The sequence below is a fragment of the Semicossyphus pulcher genome, unplaced genomic scaffold (genome assembly GCF_022749685.1).
Source record: "Semicossyphus pulcher isolate SPU_LCO1_2020_fin unplaced genomic scaffold, fSemPul1.0.p SCAF_6, whole genome shotgun sequence".
NCBI lineage: Eukaryota > Metazoa > Chordata > Actinopteri > Labriformes > Labridae > Semicossyphus > Semicossyphus pulcher.
In genome coordinates this window covers 11,189,597-11,209,001 of record NW_027211737.1, presented here as the reverse complement: position 1 = coordinate 11,209,001, position 19,405 = coordinate 11,189,597, and the positions used below count along the sequence as shown (strand labels likewise).

Genomic DNA, 19,405 nt, shown 5'->3' with positions numbered 1-19,405 from the left:
CCAGATGGGGTGACACAGGGAAAGGGGTGGGCATTTGCATCTGGTGTGGCCGGCCCACTTCACCTGGGCATAAAAACAGCTGAGCTTCTCATTCAGAGGTACTCACACTTCAGTGACTCTGCACACACACAGGGTGGACACACACTCACCATACTCCTAGAAACACACACTCTGAGGCTCATTTAGTTCAACCTGTGAAGATGCCGTGTGTCAGCTCTCATCTCGACCAGATGGTGAAGATGCCGTGTAGTTACAGCTCTGTGGTTGATAAAATCCTCATGGTAAGTTCATCTTTTTGTCTGATGAGACTTTGAAGAGGTTAAAGTAGTTTGTATCTTTACTTTGCTATGGATGTTCTGTTTTTATCCCATGTGACAGTTGTGTGATTGAACCATGTTTTCACACACAGACTGCTCCAAGTTGTACGGTTGTAGTTGATGAAAAGTAGTGATTTTAGTCTGTCTTGTTTGTCTGTGCTCTGATTCTCCTACAAGCATGGTTTCAGTGTATGTGCAGCTCCTGACCTGCTCTTCCCTCCCCTCTCGCTGCAGGTCGAGCAGATCCTGTCAGAGTTCAGGCTGAATAAGGAAGAGCTCAAAGAAGTCATGAAGCGGATGCAGCGTGAGATGGACAGAGGACTGCGTATCGAGACGCATGAAGAGGCCAGTGTCAAAATGCTTCCAACTTACGTCTGCTCCACCCCTGAAGGATCAGGTAAGTGCTTATTTTCCAAACACAAGATAAGTCAAAGAAGCCAAAGCCAGTGTCTGTATTGAGGTGAAGTGTGTGTTTTGACAGAGGTGGGAGACTTTCTGGCTCTGGACCTTGGTGGGACCAACTTCCGGGTGATGCTGGTGAAGGTGGGGGCAGATGAGGAGAGGAGCTGGAAGGTGGAGACCAAGAACCAGATGTACTCCATTCCTGAAGATGCCATGACAGGAACTGCTGAAATGGTAAGTGACTACTATTGCTGCAATAAGCATCTATTCTTATATTCACACTAATGTAGTGTTGACTTTGACCACTATGCAGATTTCCCACATCTCATGCCCACACTTTCTGTCTCTCCGTAGCTGTTTGACTACATAGCAGAGTGTATGTCAGACTTTTTGGACAAACATCATATTAAGCACAAGAAGCTCCCTCTTGGTTTCACCTTCTCCTTTCCTGTACGCCATGAGGACATCGACAAGGTAGGATGTTCTACTGTGCACTTGACATACTTTAACACTACAAAGATGGGTTATAATATTCTCCACCAACTTTCCTCGCAAGAAAAAGACTCTTTGATTAAATGAAATTATAAAATTCTGTCTATATTGAAAAGTTTGTACATTTAACGTTGTCTCTTTTCTCCACAGGGTATCCTGCTTAACTGGACCAAAGGCTTCAAAGCGTCTGGTGCAGAGGGGAACAATGTTGTGGGTTTACTCAGGGATGCCATCAAGAGACGAGGGGTGAGTTACTGCAAATTAGGATTGTATTCTTTCTTACTAATCAACACAAGCCTGATTTTGTAAGCAGCTGGGTGTCTCTAAATGCATCGTGATGTTTGGTCTCCTTCTTTAGGACTTTGAGATGGATGTGGTTGCCATGGTGAATGACACAGTAGCCACCATGATTTCCTGCTATTACGAGGATCGCAGCTGTGAAGTTGGGATGATTGTCGGTAAGTAGTTCCAACCACTCATTTTCAGAGACATGCATCCTTAGGCATATCTGAGGTTCATATGTTTTGTTGACCAGGCACTGGTTGTAACGCGTGCTACATGGAGGAGATGAGGACTGTGGAGCTGGTGGAAGGCGAGGAGGGCCGGATGTGTGTGAACACAGAGTGGGGGGCGTTCGGAAACAACGGGGAGCTGGAGGAGTTCAGGCTGGAGTACGACAGAGTGGTGGACGAGACCTCGGTTAACCCCGGGCAGCAGCTGTGAGTTAAAGAGTGCTTTCAGATCCGATCAAATTATTTTGACCCAACTCAACGTGTCAATTCAATCTACTGTACGCACACACACTCAAGTGTTAGTCGTCACACATTAGAGCTGAGAGTAATGTGTCGCTAAACGTGCTGGGGGGGGTTCACACTGTAATTTAAAACGTGCCACACACTCCCTCCCTCATTCTCTTACTGTTTTTCTCAATTAATCACCCTTCTGTGGCAATACTCATCTGACTCTCACCTGAGATCCCTGTGTGGTTGCTAAGCTACCAGGTGTTTTTCCTGAGGATGTTTGTAAATGATCAGAGCCCTCATACGTCAGCGGTCAAGTCAGCGGGTGGGGGTGTCAGATTAATGATCCCTCTCTGCTGCTCGCCACACTGCCTGTGGGCCTAATGACTGTTTACCTTTTGCACTGGCAGCCCCTTCACACAGACAACTGCTGAGGCCAGCCTCATTCAGCCTCTTTAGCATTGACGTTGCTGTCTCAGCCGCTCCCCTTTTTCCCAACCCATGTAGAGGATGAAAGTTGTTTGCTCATGTGTTTTGTCACGTACATATCCTTCCTGTCTTTGCCATTAATTCAACAGTTCCTCCTTAACTTCCTTATCAATAATTCTCTGTTTTAATGTAACCTCTCTTCTTTTATTCCTGCCTCCTGTAGATACGAGAAGCTGATTAGTGGGAAGTATATGGGTGAGCTGGTCAGGCTCGTTCTGATGAAGCTGGTGAATGAAGACCTGCTGTTTAACGGTGAAGCCTCAGAGCTGCTGAAGACACGAGGCAGCTTTGAGACGCGCTGCGTCTCACAAGTGGAGAGGTGTGCATAAGTGAATCCTTACTTGTCTGCAGTCACCCACAAGCTTACAAGAACTACATTTTTATGAAAGTCTGTTTCATAAAAGATTAGATATATGACACTATTCATCCAGTCAATGTATTTGCATCAGCCCAGAAGGAAAGCAAATGACAACTTTTAGCCTGGCATGTTATATAAGCGTACGCTGACGACACGCGCTTATATAACAGTAACAGTACTGATGGGGAATACTGGGAAGCATTTTGGTTCGCTTCACTTGCGGTTGTTACCTACTGCAGCCTTTTTTGAAGTTGATTTAATATTTTAATATATTGAACTACAGTGAAATATAAAACTTGAATAAACACATTTCTTTAATATACAGGCATATAATCAGAGCATGTATGTCAGCATTTATGAACTTAGGAGAACAATTTATAAAACAAGATCAATGCAATATATAGAAATAAGAGACAAATATGAAATAAATTAACATCAACATTTTAAACATTCCACATAATTCACTTGTGCATATACAGACCTTTTGCTCTTTTTCATTTTGCCTTTTGCCATTTTATTTCAGTGACACTGCGGACAGAAAACAAATCTACAACATCCTGTCCTCGCTGGGTGTGCTGCCGTCAGAGCTGGACTGTGACATCGTGCGTCTGGTCTGTGAGAGTGTTTCCACTCGCTCTGCTCACATGTGCGGCGCTGGGCTCGCTGCTGTCATCAACCTGATGCGGGAGCGACGCAGTCAGGAGGCCCTGAATATCACAGTGGGGGTAGATGGATCTGTCTACAAGCTGCACCCATGGTGAGGGATACCCTGCTGTTTTCAGAATATGTTTAAGAATTTTGCACAACTTTTGCATAACTAAACCATGAGGCAAAAACTAAAAAACAAGAGGGAACAAATGAGCTGTTACTAAATGTGTTGTTTCTGTCTCTCAGTTTCCGTGACAGGTTCCACAAAATCGTCAGGGACCTCACGCCTCTCTGTGAGATCACCTTCATCCAGTCGGAGGAGGGGAGCGGCCGTGGAGCCGCTCTTATCTCAGCAGTGGCCTGTAAGATGGCAGCGTGCATGCTGACACATTAAAGGGAGCTGTGCACTAACCTGGTGAAGCAAGCCTGAACTCTGACCTGAGAACACTGAAGACACCCACAGTCGGCAGCTCTGGCCTTTATTCGGGCCGTGGTGGGATGTTTGTCTGCAAACTCATTACTCGTCGCTGGAAGATGTACAGAAAGGAAAGGAGCAGAGTACTTGTATCATACACTGTATCTGGTAGTTTAAGACCAAAATGTAGCCGTTTAAATGTTTAAGAATCGGTTTCCTGTTGCACTCAAAGAATGAAAGCTCCTTTTAGAATACATGCTCCTTGTGTATCTGCCTGCTGATAGTGTTTGAGTATGGACGATGTATTATTGATGAGTTATGATACCAGTGCGACTGGTGAGATGCACGATAAAAGGGTTTATTTTGTAAATGCTGCTGTAAACTAGGACTTCTTCTTCTTCATTGCTTTGTTGTGTTGTAATTCCTCTTGCTAGCAATGAAATCTCTATTTGTCTTATTATTATTGTATATTTAAACTTAGTGTTTACAACCTTATGTGTATTAGCGAGTAGGTTGTAGTTTTTCATATGTGCATTATGAAATGTACTTTGGATGTGAATATACTATCTGTATATAGAGATGTTTAATTAAAATAAGATTGTACTTCATTTTATGATTTCTTTTCCCATGGCCAAATTTAAATATGACTCGTATTTAATGCCACAGTGGAAATGGATTGGCAAATGTTGTAATATTATTTAAAAATGAATAATTGTCTCTCTTATAAGTCACTTTGACATGTTATAACAGAACACACAGGGTTCATACTAATGTAATGACATGCAAGTCATCCAAGGCACCTTTACTACGAAAAGAATGTTAAGCTTTATGTGTAGCATTCCTAATGTTACAAGTAAAACTAGCAAACATGCATATACGTAATAATGAATCTATTCATAAAAAAGAATCCATGTACATACCTGTAATTTATTGGGGTAAAACCACTACCTGGGCTGCTGCTGGGAATCTATAACTCTGTTCATATGCTGTGATTTTGGACCACGACATCAGAGCCAAGTGTATGAAAAATGTCAGTGGATCCTTCAAAGTAACATCTCCAACTTTCACTCAGTCATGTATTAATAAAATCATCTTTATTGGACTTTTTGGACGTGTGGGCTCTTCTCTTAGAATGTATATAAGGCTGTCATACCCACAGGAAGAGATTTTATCCTTCTATCCCATTTTCGGCCCATCCAGTCGAGGCAGATGGCTGTTCAACATGAGTCTGGTTCTACTCGAGGTTTCTGCCTGTATAAAGGAAGTTTTTCCTCGCCAATGTACCGAATATTGCTAAGTGCTACTCATGGTGATTCATGTTGGGCCTCTCTTTAAATAACATAACAAAGAGTCGGTCTAGACCTGCTCTTTTTGTAAAGTGTCTTTAAATAACTCTGGTTATGATTTGGCGCTATACAAATAAAATTTGATTGATTGATTGACTGATTGATGATCTGTCAAAACAAAATAAAGGTACGTTTAAAAAAAAAAGTAACTTTTTAAAATGTACTAGTGAAAAAAGTCCAAAATTATAATGCAGTGTTTGAAATGAAACTGGTATAAAATGAACATAGAAACTCATCATAAAGCAGACTAATGAACAAAGTCCATAGACTTGTATTAAAGTAGCCTTTACAGCTGGATTTGACCTCTGACGAGTGACTGCTGAACGTCAGAGGTCACTCTCCCCTGTCTCCCTCTCTGCTCTCCATATCTCTTATTTTCCAGCCCAGAGGAATCCTGGCTGCTTCACCTCTTATCAGCTCCCTTAAGAGACCCTCAGAGAGCAGCCGTGGCCATGTAAGGGACTGAGCTGCCCACCACAGGCTATTATAGGAGGGCAGAAGATAAGAAGGGCCGTACATAAAACCCAACCCTGCATCACAGCGCTGCTGGGAGTCCATCACACCATCAGGCAGACATGGTAAGTCTTTCATTGTTTTCAGTTTATTAATTAGTTCAGTCAGTGATGATTCAAAATAACAGGAAATGAAATTATTTAGATTATTTTGTATTTAAAAACATACTTTGTCTATTGTGAAAGAAGTTGTTTTGTACACTTCTAACTGAGTTGTATTTGGTGTACACACATGAGGCTGCAGCAGAAATATTCATCTTTGGGTAAACTAAGTGAGTTTGTGTTTGTTTGTCATCTCAGGCGAGTAAGAAGGCCTCCAATAAGAGACAGAGGGGAGGACAGAAGTCCTGCTCCAATGTCTTCTCCATGTTTGAGCAGTCCCAGATACAAGAGTTCAAAGAGGTACACTGCTGCGTTTGTTTGGAGTGAAACCGTTTCCTTTGTTAAAGACATTTTTACTTTTTAATTCATGCAAGGAGATTTAAATATTAAAGTTTCCATTAAACAGTGAAAATGGAATAAAAACAGTTAGTAGCTAATTTATCAACATTCAGAAAAAAGCTGAGTGTAATTATTTCACTTCCAAGAATTACACTCGGCAACTGCATGTACGACAACAGGTCCTACATATGATGAATGTTAAAAATCCTTCCTTTTAGTTTGAACAATAACAGATTATAAATAAAAATGTTTTCTATAAGTGCTGATGTAAAGAACAAATATAACATTTGCTATTTACTAATTTGTTATTTTTGACACCTGAAATTGAAAATAAAGAGCTAGGAAGACATGACAATTGTGAACTGTGCACGGTGAATTTCTCAGCTTTCCAGTACACGGGGAAAGTCTTCATTCAAAAGAAAAACTTTTTAAACATGAAAAATACATCTATTTTATTTCTTAATCTAATTCTTTATCTTTATTATTTTGTGTGCTTTAAACTGATCAGGCTTTTGGCTGCATCGACCAGGACAGAGATGGTGTTATCAAAAAACAGGACCTAATGCAAACCTATGGACAGCTGGGTATTACTTTACATTTAACTCCTTATTGTTTTAATCTGTTCAGTTATTCCTATAAGTAAAACAGCCTTCATAATATTACAGGCTTTTCCTTATCAGTTCATATATACACCAGTCAAAAGTTTGGACACACTTTCCCTTTCGCTTGTATGACAAAATGCGTCCAAACTTTTGACTGGTAGTGTATCTGTCAATTGATTCACTGTGTGTGTGTGTGTGTATGTGTGTGTTCAGGGAAGCTTAATGTCAATGATGAGGAGCTGGACGAGATGTTGAACGAAGGGAAGGGTCCCATCAACTTCACCGTGTTCCTGACACTATTTGGGGAGAAACTCAACGGTGAGAACGGGTGTTGAAATCGTATTAATGATGTTCCTTTCATGAAATTCTGGAAGATGCTCAACTATGTTTTTTCTTTTATTTCAGGTACCGACCCTGAGGACACCATACTCGCTGCCTTCAAACTGTTTGACCCCAATGGGACGGGCTTTGTTAACAAGGATGAGTAAGATACATTTCATTATTAGCTTTCATTTTCTTCATATTTTCCTCATGAGCATTAACTTTACAGCATCTTTTTTATCCTCTTCTTTTACTCATTTTTTTATCTTTTTTGTCCAGGTTTAAACGACTGCTGATGAACCAGGCTGATAAATTCACAGCAGAGGAGGTTTGTGATTTCTATTTCTAGTGTCACAGACTCTCGTCTATTCTTAAAGATAATAATCACCAGTCACTGTCCCTTCATGAACCTCTGTAGGTAGATCAGGCCTTCGCTCTCGCTCCCATCGACCCCACCGGCAACATCGACTACAAGTCACTCTGCTACATCATCACACACGGAGACGAGAAGGAAGAATCCTAACATGGACTGGGATATGTGCAGTCAGGTCATCGAAACATGCTGATAAATGCTTCTACACTGATTTTAGAAATGTACTTTTTGTTTGTATGCTATAAAGAAAAAAAAGATTGGGCTTGTCAAATGCTGTTTAGAAATACTCATTTTGTAAAGCTGTAGATGGACAAAGACTAAATTTCCTTACCATGGCTCCAATCCCGAAATAAAAACATGAACATTTCACCCGCAAAATGTCTTGTACTTAATTATTTAAAAAAATAAAGTGTCAACCCTTTAAGAAATATGTATCCTGAGTCAGAATTTTAGCCATGTATTTAAAAAATTACATTAAAAGTAATGCAATACAACACAAAGGCAAGAGATAATTACAGGCGATTGATTTAGGTGATTCCCTTGTTTTTCCTTTAGCTTTAAAATTGCTGTTAAAGTAGTCATTCTTGATGTAATGTAATTTTTGCATCTCTGGATAGTGGAGAGTTTAAGTAAAGTAGATGTCAGTGGATCCATCAGGTTCTCAGAGGCCTCACTGCCGTTCCATTCTTAAGGCCCACTGTTGCCATGGATACAACAACAAACAGCTCCATAAACTCCACAGCCACATTTTCCTGCTCACACAGCCAGCAGCCCGTCCGCAACAACAGGGACCAGGAGTGTGTGAACGCTGCAAGGCAAGCTACACTTCCAGCTCATTCACTACAGCAGAGATGCATCCGCATGGTTGTGAGTTTTGTTTTTTGATTTCTGATCTCTGTTGTTTTATCCGCCGGCACAGATGCCTACAGCTGCCGGAGCTGCAGGCAGGGTGGATGTAGGAAATTATGGACAGAAGAAGAAGACTGAACCCGCCAACAGGGACTGTGACTCCTACCTGCTGATGTGGGTAGATATAAACGTAACAGGTGCAGCTTTCAGATAAAGAAGATTCTAAATGATTTATATGAATGAATTGATCGGTATCATTTTCACTTTGATGGAGCTGAAGATTTTTTTTTTTTGCATTTAAAGCACTTTATGGGGATGTTTCTTTCACTGAAAATACAAGCTTTTAAAATGAAATGAAGCAATTTGGTTAAAATCCAGACTTCTAACTTTTACCTGTTAATTTACATTTAAAATCACAAACAATTCAAAAAGTAAACAAATGAAAAATCTGCTTTTTTGTTCATTTTGTTGTCACATCAGTTAGGTTAGTTCTCCTGCAGTTGTTACCATCAATAACAGGCTGCGGCCAGTGCAGGCTGATGTTATCACAGACTGTTTTTTAGTGGCTACTTAAATAATAGCAACTCATAAGTGATGAAAACTTACATTACTAATTAGCTAGATAAAATAAATCCTACTATAAATACAAAAAAATAATAATGTGACAACAGACTGTTAGGTAGTAACGCCAAAATGTCCCCCCAGGGATTAATAAAGTATTTCTGATTCTGATAGAGCCAGAGCTGCTACACGCTCTGCCACAGAGCCTCTTTTATTGGCTTTTATTGCCTGGAGATAAAAGCAGCTTAATTTGAACACTGCCCGTCATTTGAACTGTGCATAGCACGACTGTGAGGCAATTATCAGGCTAATAAATATTTCACTGTAGACGCTGCTTCTTCTGGCTGATTCACTAAAAAGAAGGGACAGGAAGTGACATTTAAAAGAAAGCTGTGACACACCAGCTGTTGTCCATGCCTGCCACTCACATGTAAACTTGTTTTTCATTGTTGATTTGTTTTGCAGATATCAGAACCAAAAAAAGAGGAACAAAATCAATGTGTTGCCGGTAAGTACTGACGTTAGGTAGAGGCTTGTTAAAAAGCTGTGAGACAAAGTGTGAATCTGTGACTGTGAGTGATGTTTGTTTCCACACAGGGCGTGCAGGAACACACAGCTCTGAGTGATAAGGAGGAGGAGGATGAAGGTGAGAACGCTGATGATAGGTTCCTGTCATCATTAACATCGTTACAGTGATTTTAATCCTTCTTTCATCTGCTTTCAGCTGCCAAAGAGGAGACCGCACAGACACACGACAGCTTCGAGGATCAAACTTCAGGAAAACAATCCAGTGGAGAGAAATCCAAAAAGTCCAAGCTGTGTGTTCTCCTTTAAGGCCGTCACGTCTCGTGTGGACACTTAATGAACTGAGCTTCTCACGCTCATCATCATCAACATGTATTATTTAAGTGCCAAACCCTTGTGTCTCTCGTGTCCTTGCTTTACCTTTGCAGTTCCATGAGTGATCAGAGGTCACCAAAAGCCTTGTGCATGAGGTTTGATGTTCGAATTACTTAAAGTTAAACAATTAGGGTTAAATTAAAAAAGGAGGATTTTTCAAACTGGTTCTCTTTTGGCCAGACCTGTGTTTTATAGGTGCTTATCAGTGTTAATAATGTTGCAGTGAAACACTGCAAGATTTCAAAGCAATATTTAAATGCTTTAAATCGTACTTATTTTAATGCTTTTTGCTTTGTTTGATGAAATAATGGCTCATGTTAGGTTTTAAAGAGTTCAACTACCTCCCAGTATTATTCACAAGTGCATAGGTGTAAACTAAAATTTATTTAAAAAAACAATGACTCACAGTGAGAGTAGAGACATCTCATAATTCCAGCTTGTCTGCAATCACACATTTCATTCAGAGCATCAAAATTCAATCACAACAGCACCTACAGTTTCTTCAGCAGCAGAAAAACAGGGAGCTTTCCCTTTCTGCAGTCTGTTCTCATAAAGTTCAATATTGCACTTGTGATTTCTAAGAATCACTCAGACTCTCCTCTTAGCTGTACCTGAGGCTTCACAGTGTGTTCAAGTCCACTTGGCAGGATTCTGTGTCAGGTCCAGCTAATGAGACCATGTTCGACTTGTTTCCGGTCTATATTCTCCAAACACACAGCTGGGATTTGTTCACCGACTGGTTGGAGATCTCAGTCACTGTGGCCGCTGCTGTCGTCTCCCACCACCATGCTGCTGTACTGCTTCTGCTGCTGCTCTTTAAACGACTCCTTCACCTTCGCTCGCTTTAGGCCTCCATCCCTGCAGGGGCAGCCAGGTAGAGACGAGACATATGAGAGTCGTGCTAAGCATTAAACTGTATGTGTTCAATGTCAATAAATATCACAGTGCTTTTAATGTTTGACATTCAATTATAAGGATTGTATTGTTCATCTTTAAAGTAAAAATGCTCTTATTCCTTTAGAAACATTTACAAAAACCCCTAAGGCGAATTTAACTTACTCAATTTTTTTTTTTTACCCACCAGTTAAAAAGTGCAAATGTTTGTGCAACGCATTAAAGTGGCAGTAAGCAACATGTACATTCCAATGTAAAAACATTCTGCCTCTCTGTATCTCTCCGCTACACCGCACATGCATGCGCATTTTGCAACTAGTGTGTGCCGCGCAGCCGTTGTGTTGTGAGTCTCTCTGCAACACCGTGGCGAGGAGAGAGAGAGGGGGGAGAGATGCTGTTATTGCTAACAAAATGTTCAAATACTAAAGTTATCATTATAGTTATGATTCTTGGCGTGGACCACTTTTTTACCACTAGGTGTTGGAGCTTAATGTTAGCTGTTACCATAAGAGCTACAGTTACATGTCAAGAAGGAACAGGGCAACCTCTGCATCGCTCTTCAGCCCCCTACACTCCAACTCATCTGATCCCCTTTTTATTTAGAGCTCTCTTTGTAGCTTATTTCTTCTCCAAGGCCTCCCTTCTTTTTGCTCCTTTAGCAGTATATGCCGTTGTCTGCAAATGTTCCGCAAGTTGTCATAGCTCCTGACTGACACAACCTCTGCGTGCACACTTCTGACACAAGTCACGTGGAAGCAGGATGACGCTAGTTTGTACAGAGTAGCTGTAATTGGCTAGTTACGTGGAAAGCTAACCCTGATTGGTTGTTTGATTCAGACCGGACCAATTTTAATACTAACTAAATACAAATGGGCGGGCGTTCACAGTCACAGATTAGCAATCAACATCATTTCAATTTAATATTGTTAGTGAAATGCAACGATCAAAACTTATGAAATTCATATGAAATACTGTCACCTACTGTAGCTTTAAGGTTTAAGAACTTAGATTAGGCCTACACTGAATTATGAGAGGAGATCTTTAATGTAAAAGTTTCCAAAAAAAAATACTCCAGTAGAAAGAGAGAATATGGAAAAAGTCTTACCACTGTAGATCCACCAGCCCTCCCTGGTGAGCGATGGCCGACTTCACTCTGTTGGCAAACTGGACAGCATCTTCCCCCTCCTACAGTGTTACAATGTTACAATTTCATTTAGCAGACGCTTTTGTCCAAAGAGACGCACATCTGAGAGTTAATACAACACAAGCAACAATCGAGACAGGAGGGAACCAAGTCAGTAAGAGCAAACAAACAGCTTCAAGTGCGACCGGACACTGGTGCAGACAGGCAGTCCACATGGCCTTTTTTTTTTATAATGATCATCATCACCAACATCAACAAGGTCATTATAGTTCGTCATCATCATCATCATCATCATCATGAGAATCCTAATCACCATAAACCACATCCTCAGTGTCGTCATCATCAACAGCATCAATATCATTAAGGTCAGAGGTGTTCATGAAAGAGCGGTGTCTTTAGCTTCTTCTTAAAGGTGAAAGGGACTCTGTGGACCGAATGGAGGTAACTCATCCCACCACCTGGGGACTACTGAGGAGAGTTAGTCTAGTCAGCAACTTAGGGCCCTGATGTGGTGGGAGTACCAGGCGCCTTTCATTGGCAGAGCATAGTGGGCGGGAGGGAGTGTAGACCTCCTGCCATATTTGAAAAAAACCTCAGTCTACTTTAATGTGTGTATGTTTACATATGCAGAAGGGTGAGGATGGCACCTCTGGGCTGTACACGTGTCTTCATGCATGCATGCTTCAGCACATGTCATACCCACCTGTTGGTGCATGGCTGGCAGATACCACACGTTACAGACGAGGGCCCAGCTGGTCATCATCCTCAGCAGGTAACTGACCATACTGTACTTGGAGCTGTTCCAGAAAGCATCTCCAAACTTTGGGTCGTACTGAGAGAAACACACAGAAGTGCAGTGAGGAATTGGGCATGATATATGTGTATAAGGGATGAGGCTTTATTGACAGTCAGGGTTGACGTACCTTCATGGCTACTGGGTATATTGTTGCTCCAATTTCAAAACTTCCCTTTTTAAACATCATGACAGATGTGTTGTTGACGCAGGTTCCTATGGAAACCAGACATGAGGACATTACAGGAACCTGTTTGAGCTCAGTCCAAACCCACATAAAGAAGCTGCTCATTTGTCACCACTCAGAGGCCAAACAAGCTTATCTTTGAAGATACAAAGACTCACATAAAAAGTAACTCTATCTCTCTTCATGGTCACACTTACCCTCTGGAAATATCAATATGGGAAGCTTTGTCTTGTCATTCACATGATCCTTCAACCTGGAAGCAACACAAAGATGTAATGGAAACCATTTGCTCACTGTATAAATATCTACACATAGAAGCTTTGAAGAGTTTTTCACATTTGGGACAACGCATCAAACATCTGGAACGAGTGTCCGGGTGAAGCTGTGATATGGTGAGACACTGGAAACTGAATGAATCACTGTTCAGTAGCAGCTTTCCAAAACATATCTGATCTTGTTTGGATAGCAGGAGGTATGGAAATTTTAGAAGATTTCACTGCCAGGAAAAAAATGCCAGCCTCTATTAGGTTCAGGGCAGACGCGGAAAGAAAATGCAAGCGTTTAAGACATGCAATGACAAGCCTGGTTAGATGAGCTGATGTTAACTGACCTTTTTGTCACTAGGTGGCGATCTTTCATCTCTGCTCTCTCAAACCAGACGTGAGGACAGGACCTCACCATGGCTCTCTGGAGGACCCCCATCAGTCCTCCGTGTACCTGACCCACCTGATGAGAACATTTTTACAATGATGGCAGCATATCATGAATTAGCATTAGATATTACCTGTCAATGTGGAAATGTTAAAATAAAAGAAGTGGCTCTCTTTACCATAGCATAGCAGCCATCGTTGCAGAGAATCACAATGTCGATAGGGGAGGTGTGATTGGCGACACAGATTCCTCCTTTTTTAGGTTTATTTTCCCTGAATAAGAGAGGCAAAGACATAAAGTCAGAATCAGGACATATTCCTGATCTTTGTTAAGATTTTCTACATAGTGAAAAGGCTCCCGAACCTGTTGTGGTATCGGATTGTGGCAGAGAGTCCCCGAGCACAGATCCTGTAGCACATCACATGGACCAACTCACTGAGCCAGAACTTAATCCTGAAAACACACAGGAACATACAAGCAAGAATGAGCAGGGTAAAAAGTAGGATATGGAACATGACTATTATTTGGATGGTTATTGTTTTTTACTCACTTCCAGTTTGGTAATAATCCCACTGCAGATGTTCCAATGACCAACCAGGTGAGGCCGATGCAGGCCAGAGTTATCCTGGAGAAAGAGGAGAACATAGATTCCTCAGTTTTACAACAGACACAAAAAAACGTGCGACTAAAGGTTCATAAATCAGAGGTCTGTGAAGAAAGTTTGATTTTTATTTTTAGCTTAAAGTTTTAATCTCGAAGATCTCAGTTTAGTTCTCTTTGGCAGCACCTATGTCAATAAACGGTAATTGGGGGAGCACACTTCCCAGATATCCAGACAGTGCTGCATGTGTGACGTCCACGGTTGGCTCCGCTTGTGACTCTTGATTTTCCTGGCTAAAGTTTGCTTTGCTTTTTCCTGTTTTCCTTCATCTGAGCGTCGGATTTGTTTCTTTTTCTTTGGATTTTCACTTATTTTTGAAGTTGTATCTGTAGTCATCGATCTTTTCTTTGTTTGTTCAGCCATAGTAGATTACTGTTTACTCGCAACACTTGCAGAGACCGGAAAAGCAGCCGCTTAGCTCCGCATACCCTCTCTGGCAGAACAACTTCACAAACAGGGCACCACTTGTGATTTTTTCACATCAGACACCCAGAACACCCAGTCGATAATAATACTATATACTGCAAATGTAAAGGCTTTCATCAGTGGGCCATAGGCTCAATCACCATTGTGTTACCTCATTTGGCGATAGATAGTGACTTATTCAAGATTATATCCTTAAAAAACCCCCTCTGGTGAAAATCAAGTGTTTAACCTTGTAAACATCTCCATGTAGTGTTCTTCATGTGCTACAAGACATATCAGGGATAACATAAGCAGTCATCTCCATGGCTGGGCCTGTCTGCTTTTAAACTACAGTGTACCTGAAGGCTGAACAACACGTTTTTTGATTGGCAGGTTTGAGACGTCACAAACCTAAGGAGCCAATCCTGTTAATGGACGGGGTGATGCTATGCATATCATAACGTACCTATGGCAACCACTTCGGTGATGTGCAAACTCATGACTGACCACTAACGTTAACGTTACTACCACTAATTACTACATTTAAAGCTTGCTAAGTTTCAACAAGTTGCCACTAAACGATGGCAGAGACGTGTTTTGTTTTCGGCTGTAATTTCACCAAAGGAGAAGCATAGCACATAGTGGGCGGGACGATGCAGATTTGTGAATTTGTAATGAGGGAAGAGGAGGAGATGCCTTGGGAGGCTTTTTACAAGGTAATTAAACGTATTTTGTAGTAAAAACATATCAGACACAATTTATTATTTCAAGCAGAGCATTTTATATGTTTTAAAACTTGACTGGAGCTGGACTTTAACATCCATGAGTATTGGTACAACAGTTAAACTATGCAGTAAGCAGACTCTGTAAAGTATTATGTGTACCTGAGAGGAGCAAGGATGCAGTATCTCATAAAGATGCCGAGGCCGTACACCAGCGTCAGCTTCAGACTGATGAACTGGAAGTCGTTGGTGCGAGTCAGTAAGTTCCAGGACACCAGCTCCTCTGAAGTGAACCTCTGGGTCACCTGCATCAAAAAAATGGTATTAAAAATCAGACATGCAGAATCTGACCAATTGAAGCCTGAAATAGAGAACCCGGAATTAAATATACAAATATAGTAAAGATGTACCTCGTCCTCTACGATGCTCTCAATTCCTCGCCGGCTGAAATAAAAACAGTCGCTGAGTGTAAAATCTCCTCCCACAGGTGGTTTAGGTCGGCTGCGTCTCAGTTCCTCTAACTCTTTCTCCATAGAGCCATCTTCCCTTTGAATGAGACCTGATAAACACACACACACACACACACACACACTACCCTGTGATATGAATCATTATCTTCACACCAATTTAGAAGATACCGTATCTTTAAGATTGTGATGATAACATTGAAGGACGAATCAGTTTGAGTCAACAGAGGAAATCAAATCAAAATAAGTTCAGGAATGTGATTCTTGGAAGGACGTTACATTCTTTACTTTCCAGAGAAATAAATCAAAACAATAAATCAGTGCGCTTCAGAGAAGATAGAAATCAACAATCACTCTGCAACATGTGTCATTCAGCTGAACAAGCTAATTGTAACATGAAACACTGGCTCTGATACAGTAAGATCCCAGAGGAGATCTTGAATCGTGTTTCATATCAGCTGCTAGCAAAATGTGTCAAACCCCCAGCTCCAACCCGGCCTTTCACCTTCTGACCTGAAATAGGTCATAATAGGAACAATAGGAGGGCTGAGCCGTTCAGAGAGCGCTCTTTAGCAATGACGCCTTTCCTGGCTGGGATGTAACACTATCAACCTAACAGGTCTCAGAACAGTTACTCCTCATTATCTGATAACCCAGTGAGCAAAGTCTAAAAGCCTGAATTCAATAATCTATAAAGAATTTTCAGCAATGTGTATGCAGCACTCTCACTTTAAGGATCTATCGTCCACTTTTAAAGATTTACTGTTCCTGTATCTATTTAACTCATGTTGTTGTTCACTACAATTAAGTGTGTTTAATGCTGCACATGATGCATTATTCTTTATTATTCTAGGATGGCAAAAGGGCCATATATGAAAACTAGTCTTCTGAAACTGGAGTGAACTTACATAGTTTGATTCTTGATAAATGCACACCGTCCCTTTTTTAAATTAAGAAAGATATATCAAAGATCTAACAGAGACACACTTTGGACTTTGCAGAGGCCTCGTCTTGCTGACTTAACTAAGATTTGTATGTGTTACAGCAGCGTGATGGCACACTGTGCAGCTCAGTGACTGATAAAGAGTTGAGTAATTCCATCTTGTGAGATAGGCAGAGCTCCCAGAGTAACTTCACCTTGTTTCCTATCATAAAAGTTCTTAAGTGAATTGAGTCATGGTGCCACACAGAGACAGTACTGCAGCAGTCCAAAATAAAACCTCTTTAAGCTGCCACTAAAGGTCACAGAGCTCAATGTGTATCTGTATGCAGAGACAACGCATCCTGATCCCGCACAGATAAATTAATTCCTCTCTCAATTCTGGGTTATATCGTTGCAACATGCTTGCTCAGACTTGTCATAGAGTTTCTTATGAAATGCAGTCTTGCAAGGCAGGATATATATCTTTCACCAAACTCCCATCTTTCACAACAAAGGATGTGAATACAACTTCTCTTTGGAAGAATACCTGAACAACAAGTATGTCTTTAGAACTGAAAACATATCTGTCTGTCTGTGTGTCTATTTATCCAGAATATACTTCCAGACACAGTTTTCCACTCACCGTTTGATGCTGTTGCTTTGAGTGTTTGTTCATCGGTTTTTGTCTTCTGTATGTTCAGAGTGGCCCACTGTACAAGAGGAGAGATAGGAGACATTCATGACAATGTCTCTTGTGGACCAGTAGATGACAATCAGTATATTTTCACATCTTAAAGAAAACATGTGCTGTACATCTGCAAAGAACATAACAATACAATCAACAGTACCTCTAAGGTTTTGACCAGGATGGTCATGTAGGTCTCAGAAATGCCCAAAGAGAAGCCAAACATGGCTGGGATCATGATGAGGCTGACAATGAGGTACAGCCAGATCTTCAGGACCCAAAGGGCCGCTGCCCAGAAGTCCTCCATCTCCACCTTTTTCCCTGAGGTTTACAAGAGAAGCCCTGTGGCTCAGATATGAAGTAGTCCTGCGTGTGAGGGGAGAATGTGTTGAGATACATCTTGCCAACAAAAGACAATCAGAACATGAAGGTCAACCACAACGACAAGTGAAGCACGTCATGTAAACGTTGACACAGTTAATGAGAGGCCACAGCAGGTCACAGAGACACACAGTGACAGCCCGCACAGACACACTGACGAACACTATCACATGTACTCGTGCCAATATAAACAAATCCACGAATAGCCACACTGTGACCGAGTTCTTCTAACCTTAGACACCATTCCGTTTAAAAACGGATGCATTCTTTCTGTTTCTACAATAACATTTAGCGATATATTCGAGTTACACCGACTTTTCTTACCTGTCACACTTGAGTCCATGTCCTTTCTTCCTGAAGAGTAAATCAGAGGAGCGAGCTCAGAGAGAAAACACGCCCATTTACTACTAGAACAAAGTTCAGAGATCAGCGCCCAACAACGGCCCCTGTGGACAGAGAGGGAAGCGCAGACAACATGTCAAAGGACAATGAAGCATATCTTTTCAGACAAGAGATTGTTCACCTAATCAGTAAATACTGACTTCACTCTAGCACCATATATCTATAGTGTAATATTTAACAAATGATAATTGAACATTTTATATTAGTTTAGTTTTAAATTTACTTGACAGTGGCCATGCACAAGACAAGTGTTGGCCCAGAGTCAGCTATAAAGCTCATTTATATCTGTGGTACCTGGGCAGACAGATCTAAAGATTGAAAGCAATACAAATTAACACATTTCACAAACAGTGCATCACATAAAAACAACATACATATATCTACAGATGTTTTTTATTCTGTTTGTGTGTGGCTGTGTTTTGTTCTGTGTCTCATGCAAAAAAGATCTCTTAATCTCAGAGACATTATTACTTTAAACAAAGCTTACTGTATAATGATAAAAGAAAAAGAGTATTGATTGTTTGTTCATTATTGACGTGGACATGACAGTAGCAAAATATTCTGTATAATTTTCGAAATATCTAAAATACAAGGTCCACTTGGTTATTCTGGAGATTGTATATAGTGCTCTTTGAACACACCAGAAAGTACGTGAAAGAAACAAAACTATTTCTGAACTGAAAATGCGAAAAACAATCTTTGGTCTCCTTCATGTTGTGGGTTTCTCAGAGCGTCATCATTTCATTGATTCATTTTTTAAGTAAGTCATGTTATAATTTTTCAGTTTACATGGTGTCACCTAAGAGCATTAATTGCTATCCAAGCTGCTAAAATGATGACCTGACACTGATGCATTTTGGGAACCAATGAAACCACTGACATTAAATGCCCCGAACCTGTCAGACATGTTTACCAGCACAACACGGGGAAGCCTCCTGAGGAATTCTGTCTGTGTATAAGCCTCTCTCTCCCCATATGAATAACAAAAGCTCAGGTTCAGACATTTCACAGTCTGTTGCACATTAGTGTAACAGGGGACGTCAGGGGGTCAGTTTGGGTAATGTCTCTGCTAATGATAAAGGGGGTGATTCATTCTGGGATTGAACCTAATCCACAGAGCTTTCTGCATATTTGGCAAAGATACATTTTTGAAAGAGAACTGGCCGCCTGCCACAGAAACAGACAGGAAAGTATGCCATATGATGAATGCTTAAAATCTACATTTGATCACTTTGATTTAGTGAGCAATAAAGTTGTTCTTGAATCAGGTAAGCTGCAACTGTTTGACATTCAAAGTGCAGTAAAACACCAGTCAACAACACACT

General features: G+C 40.9%; 3 protein-coding genes across 3 annotated transcripts; 2 read left to right on the top strand and 1 right to left on the bottom strand.

Annotated features, from left to right (window-relative positions):
• Positions 1-185: 185 nt before the first annotated feature.
• Positions 186-3,840, top strand: gck (glucokinase (hexokinase 4)). The gene is made up of 10 exons (XM_069682838.1): positions 186-281; positions 552-714; positions 799-953; positions 1,074-1,193; positions 1,362-1,457; positions 1,570-1,669; positions 1,747-1,930; positions 2,604-2,759; positions 3,322-3,555; positions 3,693-3,840. The coding sequence occupies exons 1-10, from the start codon at positions 201-203 to the stop codon at positions 3,838-3,840; spliced, it is 1,437 nt and encodes a 478-aa protein (XP_069538939.1). The 5' UTR covers positions 186-200.
• Positions 3,841-6,024: 2,184 nt separating this feature from the next.
• Positions 6,025-7,606, top strand: myl7 (myosin, light chain 7, regulatory). The gene is made up of 6 exons (XM_069682591.1): positions 6,025-6,121; positions 6,669-6,744; positions 6,976-7,080; positions 7,168-7,246; positions 7,363-7,411; positions 7,502-7,606. Exons 1-6 carry the CDS (start codon positions 6,086-6,088, stop codon positions 7,604-7,606), a joined length of 450 nt encoding a protein of 149 aa, XP_069538692.1. The 5' UTR covers positions 6,025-6,085.
• A 2,525-nt stretch (positions 7,607-10,131) lies between these two features.
• agpat9l (1-acylglycerol-3-phosphate O-acyltransferase 9, like) lies at positions 10,132-18,045 on the bottom strand. The gene is made up of 14 exons (XM_069682878.1): positions 18,003-18,045; positions 17,461-17,663; positions 17,256-17,322; positions 15,634-15,782; positions 15,386-15,528; positions 13,986-14,060; positions 13,799-13,888; positions 13,614-13,707; positions 13,395-13,510; positions 12,982-13,037; positions 12,728-12,813; positions 12,508-12,636; positions 11,766-11,845; positions 10,132-10,624 (listed from the first exon to the last, which is right to left on the bottom strand). Exons 2-14 carry the CDS (start codon positions 17,602-17,604, stop codon positions 10,516-10,518), a joined length of 1,338 nt encoding a protein of 445 aa, XP_069538979.1. The 5' UTR covers positions 17,605-17,663; positions 18,003-18,045; the 3' UTR covers positions 10,132-10,515.
• Between the last annotated feature and the right edge of the window lie 1,360 nt (positions 18,046-19,405).